This window comes from Antrostomus carolinensis, unplaced genomic scaffold (genome assembly GCF_000700745.2).
Source record: "Antrostomus carolinensis isolate BGI_N321 unplaced genomic scaffold, ASM70074v2 scaffold10024, whole genome shotgun sequence".
Taxonomy (NCBI): domain Eukaryota; kingdom Metazoa; phylum Chordata; class Aves; order Caprimulgiformes; family Caprimulgidae; genus Antrostomus; species Antrostomus carolinensis.
Window position 1 is genome coordinate 1 of NW_010308693.1, and position 8,160 is coordinate 8,160.

At 40.8% G+C, this 8,160-nt stretch overlaps 1 protein-coding gene across 1 annotated transcript; it reads left to right on the forward strand.

The window, feature by feature from the left end:
- Window positions 1–499: 499 nt before the first annotated feature.
- Window positions 500–5,419, forward strand: LOC104523320 (zinc finger matrin-type protein 1-like; the record flags this gene model as incomplete). Its single annotated transcript, XM_029084469.1, has 3 exons — window positions 500–745; window positions 2,984–3,094; window positions 4,614–5,419. Coding segments are annotated over 3 exons (1,163 nt in total), but the record flags the coding sequence as incomplete, so codon positions are not given.
- Window positions 5,420–8,160: the final 2,741 nt, after the last annotated feature.

Here is an 8,160-nt window from a genome sequence, read left to right on the forward strand (position 1 = left end):
TTTTTATTAATTTATTGTTGTTCTGAGAATTCAGGGCAGTCCCAACAAGATGTTGCTCTGATAAGTTAATATGATAAGAAATAAAAAAACAGTCCACAAGCAACGCTTAACTGGTGTTATTCCTGTAGAAGTTGCTGAACTGTATTTAAAGACAGAGCATCGTGTTATGTGCTCTGAACCACCCTCAGCAAGGTAAATCTCTCTTCCTGGACTGTATAAGGGCCTTAGAGTGACCAGCCATCGAACACAGCTGATTTTTAGGTAGCTAATGGTGAGGTTTCTGAATATTCCAGGGTTATTGTCCTTATCAGTCTATATTTTCCTATCTTTGCAAGGATTAAGATATTTTATAGTCTCTTGCAAGTTGTTCAGCACTTAGCACACTGTTCTCCTTTCTGTCCCTGTATTTCTGCAGTCACTTGTTTTACCCCATGGAATTGTTCTAGCCTTTCCTTTGCTGTGCTGTCAGCACATTTATCCTCTATTTCCCTGTCTCCAGCTTTACAGAAGGCGTTGGCTGGGAAGCCTTTGCTGCCTTCAGAAGCTGGAGAGTCTTTGTCATCCTCCAACACAAGGTGGAAGTTAAACAATGCAGACAAGTACTGCAAGCTCTGTTGTGCCCCCTTTGACAATCCCCTCACGGCTCAGCAGCATTATGATGGTAAGAAACACAGAAGAAATGAAGTGCGGAAAAAGATATTGGAGGAGCTCGGAGACATAGCTCTCCCTGCAGAAACCACAAATGGTAAGCAGAACAGAGCACATGTTACAATCATAAAATCACAGAATGGTCTGGGTTGGAGGGACCTTAAAGATCATCTAGTTCCAACCCCCCTGCTGTCAGCAGGGACACCTTCCACTAGACCAGGTTGCTCAAAGCCTCATCTAACCTGGCCTTAAACACTTCCAGGTAGGAGCATCCACAACTTCTCTGGGCAACCTGTTCCAGTATCTGACCGCCCTCACAGCAAAGAATTTCTTCCTAATATCTAATCTAAACCTCCCCTCTTTCAGCTTAAAGCCATCACCCCTTGTTCTCTGAGTGTAGCTTGAGCGCTCAGTTCTGATGTGTTCAAGGGACTGCTCTGGTGTGTGCAAGGACATGATAGTCTTCTCCTGTGTTAGAGGACAAGTTCATTTCTTCCTTTCTGTTTGGTCTGTGAGCTGCTAAAGTTCTGTGTCTTCCAGCTTTAGGTTGGAAAATATTTCTTATTGACTTGGAGACCCAAACCCAGTCCTCACAAAACTCTGCAGTCAAATTCAAAGGATCATAGGAAATAGACCAGTCCCCTAAGTCCAAGGCCAGGGATCAGTTGTATCTGTGTCATTCTTAACATCTTCATCCACCTTGTTCTTAAAAACCATCTGTGCTGCAAACTCTACAACCTCCATAAGGAACATCTCCCAGGACTTCCTGATCTTTACCTTCTCTATCTTAAAACCTTCTAGTGACACTGAACTCAGTACTCTCTGACCACAGTGTATTTCTTCCCTGTGCACAGAACAAGAAGCAGACACAAGAATTGAATCATTTGTTTCCTTTTTGTCGCATTCTTTCAATAATTGAAAACTGGTGTCATGTCTTCCCTTAATCTTTTATTCATGCAATGGGTTGTTATAACTATTTCTATCTTCCCACATAAGGAAATTTGTTTCCTAAATAGTCCTTGTTCCCTACCCTCCCATCAGGATTGTCTCCAGCTCAAGCACTGTGTATAAAGCCAAGGCCCTGTTGCTGTGCAACTTACGTTAATATTGAGGGGACATCATCTAGTCCTGTGCAACAGAACTGTCACTCCTTTCTTTAGTAAGGGATTAAAAATCCTGCCTGATAATCAAAAGTCATTGTTAGTGTAAAATAGCTCTCACTAAGTCATGTAAACAAAACAATACATTTTGATGTGAAGCAATAGCCCATTGGAATTAATCCTGCTAATGGATGAAGCTCTTGGGTTTGCATGGGGAAAAAGGTTACTCACTGGTTTCAGAATACTTAGGTGTATGGATGACACAGCTTGTTAGGAGAGGAGGAAATGACAGCCTAGAAAACACAAGGATTTTTCCTCATCTGACCTTGCCTTATATTTGCCTGGGGCTGTGTGTACCGTATTCATAGTGCACTGTATTAACAATTCCCTCAGCATCGTTGCAGGGTTGAACCAACGCTGCATGAACATTTGAGTAGATAATGTTTAGTCTGATCTTTTAATTAAATCTGGACTGACTGGATTGGTATATGTTGGTGCTTGCTTTGGGTCATAGAATCATAGAATGGTTAGGATTGGAAGGGACCTTCAAGCTCATCCAGTTCCAACCCCCCTGCCATCAGCAGGGACACCTTCCACTAGACCAGGTTGCTCAAAACCTCATCCAGCCTGGCCTTAAACTCTTCCAGGGAGGGGGCATCTACAACTTCCTTGGGCAACCTGTTCCAGTGTCTGACCACCCTCACAGCAAAGAACTTCTTCCTAATATCTAATCTAAACCTCCCCTCTTTCAGTTTAAAACCATTTCCCCTTGTTCTGTCATTAACTGCCCTTATGAAAAGTCCCTCCCCAGCTTTCTTGTAGCCCCTTCAGGTACTGGGAGGCCGCTATAAGATCGCCCCGGAGCCTTCTCTTTTTCAGGCTGAACAGCCCCAACTCTCTCAGCCTGTCTTCATAGGAGAGGTGCTCCAAGTATCTACAAAAGTATTTAATTTTCCAGTACAGTTCATTCTCATCAGCAGGTGACAAGAGTTTACTGGAATTATCTTGGATTCCTTCAGTCATCAGAAATACTCTTTGTTAATGTTTAAACCATGGTTACACTGCACCTCACCAGCTCCCTTCATAAGTATTCTTCTAGTGTAAAATTGCAGTGGAGACCTTATATCTGTCTATAAACATTGTTCATGGGAACATTATGTTAGGACTCTTGCATGGGATGGGATCATGATGTGCTTTGAGTTTTGCCTTTCATTTTTAGTCTCACTAACCTACAGGCTCCTTCTTTTCAGCTGTTGGGGTTGGTTATTACTTGTGCTCTCTATGTAACGTCACGATTACATCTATAGAAACGTACCTGTCCCACGTGCAAGGGAATAGGCACCGGATTAAGTAAGTCAATAAGTCTTTTGTTGTTATTCCTCTCTAGTTTGTATTTCCAAACTTTTTAATTAGCCCTGTTGTCTGCAGTTAAGTGTCTTTGACTAGCTTTGGGGTTTTTGGTTTGGTTTGGGTTTTTTTTTTTTGTTGTTTGGTTTATTGGTTCGAAAGGGCACTGTCCATTTAAACATCATAGTTGTGACTGAAATTCAGTCTGAGTTCCCACAGTTGCATCTTCAATGACAAGCCACATGGGAAAGATCCTGAAACCTGTACAGTTTTTCCACTTACTTTGCTGTGTGAGGAGAGCAGCACCTGTTTTGTGCTGCTCAGCATCCTCAGAGCACCATCTAGAAGGAAATGGTCTGAATTTAAAGATCCCTACTGGCAGGGCAAGGACCTTAATCCCCAAAAACGCCAAGTCTTCATCAATTGTGTTGCTTTCAGGATTCATCAGCATGCATTCTACATTTGACATAAGATCATTTACGGGGCAGATGACAGCTCTTGTACTTTCCCTTTTACCCAGAAGAGGGCTTGTAGACTTTGTTAGTTGCAGAATGGGTATTGTGGTTTAAGATGTACTTTTTAGAGGTTGCTGTGCAAGTAAGTTAAATATCAAAATTGCTTACGTGTTAGACATTTTGATAAGACATATTTTAAGTGAAGGCACAGTAATTATATAACCATAAGAGGCTGATATAGAACTGATATGATTTTTAAATGGTTGTTTAGTCAACAGAATTAGAGTCCACAAAAGCAGGAGGGTAGGGAACTATAGTTTAAACTATATCTATAGTTTAACAAAATGAATATGTAAAGCTGGTGAATTAGGGCAGAACAAGATACATTTAAGGGATGGGTCTTCAGAGCTGCCCTTCCCACAGGGGATATTGTAATCTAACCACTCTATCTTCAAGCCTGAGGAAAGGGAAAGTAGAATATAAACTGATAGGTAGTTTTGCTTTGGAAGCACATTTATCTTGTTTGGGGTTTTTGGCAATCCAGGTTGGTTTTGTTTCTGCTGTGGAGTCACACAGTTTGCCTGAAATAACTATACTGTAACTGTTCAACAGAATGAATCTCATTTAAAAAAAAAATTAAAAAAAATCAGTAACTTTATTACTTGATAGTCAGTATATAAATTGCTTCTTATCTGCAGCTAATTGGAGTTTAGTTAATGAGAGAGAACCTTAAATTTTCTTTTTAAAAAGTAGTTTTAAAAACGTATGCAGTCATTTTAATAGAATCTTATTCTTGCAGTATCCTAGGTCACAAGAAAGTCATTTGGTCTTCATGAAGTCATTCCAGATTTCCAGTTTTTAGAAAGACTAGAATCTGTTCCATGTAACTTCAGCTTTACAGATATAATCATGTCTAGCAGAGTCCATATCGTAGTTATACAGAACAACACACTTGAAATATGTTCTTTTTCTAGTTCTGGAAATATGACTTGGAGATATGACTTTTTTTTAACTCAACAGATGCTAAACAAATTGGTCAGTATTAATAACTAAGACTTTCTATCCAATTTATGCAGAGAAAGAGAGCTTCTCAATCTCACAAAGAAATCAAAGAAAACATACAACTCCTGTCAAGATGAATTCACAGATGACATTGAAGTTCTGGAAGCTGGAGATCTAGAACCAAGAAGGTATTTAGGAAAAGCAGAAGAGAAAGAGTTTCAAGATGAAAACATTGAAGGAGGAAGTGATCTTGGTGAGGTTACATCTTCAAACTTTAAGTGTGGACAAGGCCAGCACTTCAGCATTTTCTCAGAGACCCAGTCACCTACAAATTCTGGGGAAAATAGTTTGCCAAGCTGGCCATCAGCTTCTGAGCATGCACTAGAAAAGACACCTAATTATCACTATCACAAGGGATACTATAAAGAAGAGGAAGAAAAGCAGGGGTCTGAGGTGGCCACTGTTAGAGATCAGAGCTTCAGCCCATTGGTTGCAGAATCTGAAGACTCTTACGAACTTGTTGGAACTTCTACCAGCTCCTATGGAAAAGAACAGAAATTTCAGATTAAAAAAATTGAGGAGGAAAAATACATCATTGAAGAGCTGAAGTATGAGAAAGAAGCTACAAAGCAGAAAAGAAAGAAAAGCAGTGAAGGTGCAGATTTTGGAAAAGAAAGTGAGAAGAAAAAGAGAATTAAAGTTGAGATAGACTTGGTAAATGAGAAGAAATCAAGACCTTTTAAAGACAAAAGACTTAAAGAAAACCCAGCTGAGAAAGAGAGCAAAAAGGATAAAAAGAAGCCACAGATACCTATCAAAAGAGAAGAGGAGCTTCTTTGGGATGAGTCTGTCTTGGGATATTGGTAAAGATTTTGCTCAGCTTTAAGAAGTTGGTTGTGTTTGTGTGCTCACTTAACCATTTGGTACTATACTATGAGTTTGTTTTGGTTTTTTAATGCAAAGTTTTTGTTCCCATCTGGAAGACAGAAAAAGCCTATCTTCTGAAGTTTTGGGGCATTAGAGAGGCATCAATTTTTGATCATCTTGTACATACAGTAGCCGTTGCAGTGTTGTGAGTTTAAAGTCTGTAATCTCTTCTAGAATACACACAAATGAGAGTCAGTAGCTTACAGAATGCTGTTGGAATTTCACCAAAATCTATAGCTTCTTTCTGATATTAATGTTGCCTACTGTTGAGGTTTCAGTTTTTCTAGGAAAGTACATAAACTTGTAAGATAAATAAGAGCACTACAGTGTTCCCAGCCGTGTCTGTAACAGTTTCTCTGACAAATTTAAAGTGACAATGTGAAAGGCTTTTGATTCTAGACTTTATTTGCTGTTGGGTGTTTTGGTTTTGGTTTGGATTCTTTTTGTCACCTAGTTCTGAGTGGAAAATTAGTCTATTAAACATGCAACTGGTTGTCTGATATACATTGTCTAGTATGTTTTTTCTCACTGTAATCTTGATTATTTTTTTTTTTCAGTTTAATTTAGGAAACACAGAAAAGGTGCAATATGCAAAATTAATGAGGCTACTTTCTGCTTCATTCACTCAAAGTAATTCCAGAAGGAATGTTAGAATGAAGCTAGATTTGTGATCCGAACAATACCCTGAAAAATCAGTAACAGCTTTGTATTTCCATTTTAAATGTTGTGTCACCAGACCTTCATTCACAATATGGATTTACGTTATGGTGGCATGAGCACTGATGTCATACATGTGTGCAATTAATTGAGAAACATCTAAGGTGGGATTCAAGCTCTTGTGTTGCTCCCAGGAATCTCAGATGAGACTTTCAGTGAGCCATGGACACTGGAAACACATCAGTCTCTACAGGGCCTGGAGCAGGCAGTCTGCCCAGGAGGAAAAGAAGAGTTGTGATGTCTGCCTGCGCTGTGCACACCTGGGGTTGTGTGGAGGATTTTTGTGTGATTTCTTACTGAAAGCTGCTGGATTGAGTAAATACACTTAAGTTCTGAAAAGTAATAATTTAAAAACAATTTCTTAAGACACCATTTATCATAGAATCATAGAATGTTGTGTTGGAAGGGACCCAGAAGGATCATTGAGTCCAACTTCTGTCCCTGCATAGGACAATCCCAAGATTCAGACCAAGTGTCTGAGGGCACATGGTGGCCAGATGCTTCTGGAACATTGTCAGGCTTGGTGCCATGACCACCTCCCTGGGGAGCCTGTTCCAGTGCTCCACCACCCTCTGCCTCAAGAACCTTTTCCTCATGGCCAACCTCACCCTCCCCCAGCACATCTTCCTGACATTTCCCCTGGTCCTGTCATTGGTCACCAGAGAGGAGATCAGCGCCTGCCCCTCCTCTTCCCCTCGTGAGGAAGTTATAGACCATGATGAGATCTCCTCTCAGTTTCCTCTTCTCCAGGCTGAATAATCCAAGCGACTTCCTCCTCTCCTCATACCCTTCCCCTCTAAACCCTTCACCAATTTTGTGGCCTCCTCTGGACACTCTCCAGTAGCTTTATATCCTTTTTATACACCATGGTGTATCTCTCTTATTGCCTTCAGGTTGCAAGAAAGCTTTTTCTGAGCCTTGATGTGGGATCTGACAACCATCAGGCTGTTGGTTTGCACCACTCAGACTGCGCTTTTCACCGAGTTAGTCTGTTTGTAGAGGCACCTGTGCTGAGCTGCTGCTCTTGGTGAATCTGCCCAACTGAAACTTTCTGTTGTGGGTTCTTGTGGTGTGGGATGGAGTAGAGACCAAGTCCCTCAAGCCTTGAATTCTGTCTCATTTGTCTTAAGTTTTAGTTTTGCCGGTATAAGAAGTAGGTTGAAAAGCCCTGAAAATAATGTGTTCTGCCTTATTTTTTGAGGGTTTATGTTTTGTGGTTGATTGCAATCTTGGATTTAGTTTTTTTTCCAAAAAATGCTGATAAAGTTATAAATTGGAGTAGTTAGTATGTGAGCCATCAAATAACTTAGTCCATCTAGGAGAAAAGCTTAACTAGATAGATGTACAACGAAACAAAATCAAGAAGGAACATATAGGTTCCAATAACAATCCTGGGGTTGTTTGGTCTGGAGAAAAGAGGGCTGAGGGGAGGGCTTATTGCTCTCTAGAACTACCTGAAGGGAGGTTGTAGAGAGGTGGGTGTTGGTCTCTTCTACCAGGCAACCAGTGACAGAATGAGAAGAAATGGCTACAAGTTGCACCAGGGGAGGTTTAGGTTGGATATTAGGAAAAATTTCTTCACAGAAAGGGTGGTCAAACACTGGAACATGCTGCCCAGGGAAGTGGTGGAGTCCCCATCCCTGGAGGTATTTAAAAGATGGGTAGATGAGGTGCTTTGGGACATGGTTTAGAGATGAGGCTGATAGTGATAGGTTAATGGTTGAATGATCTTAAAGGTCTTTTCCAACCACTGTTGATTCTATAATTCTATGATTCATTGGTCAGACCTGAACCTGAGGCTCCTGTGGGGATTCAGCTTTAAGTTCAAAGTGTACATAGGGTCCCTGTTCTGGTCCCCTCTCCTAATGTCCCCTGGTCTTTGTTTCAGGGTAACTCCTCTGCTTTCTTCAGGGCTCTTCTTCATCGCTCAGGAGTTACATGCCTTTCTGGATCTTTCCAAGGGC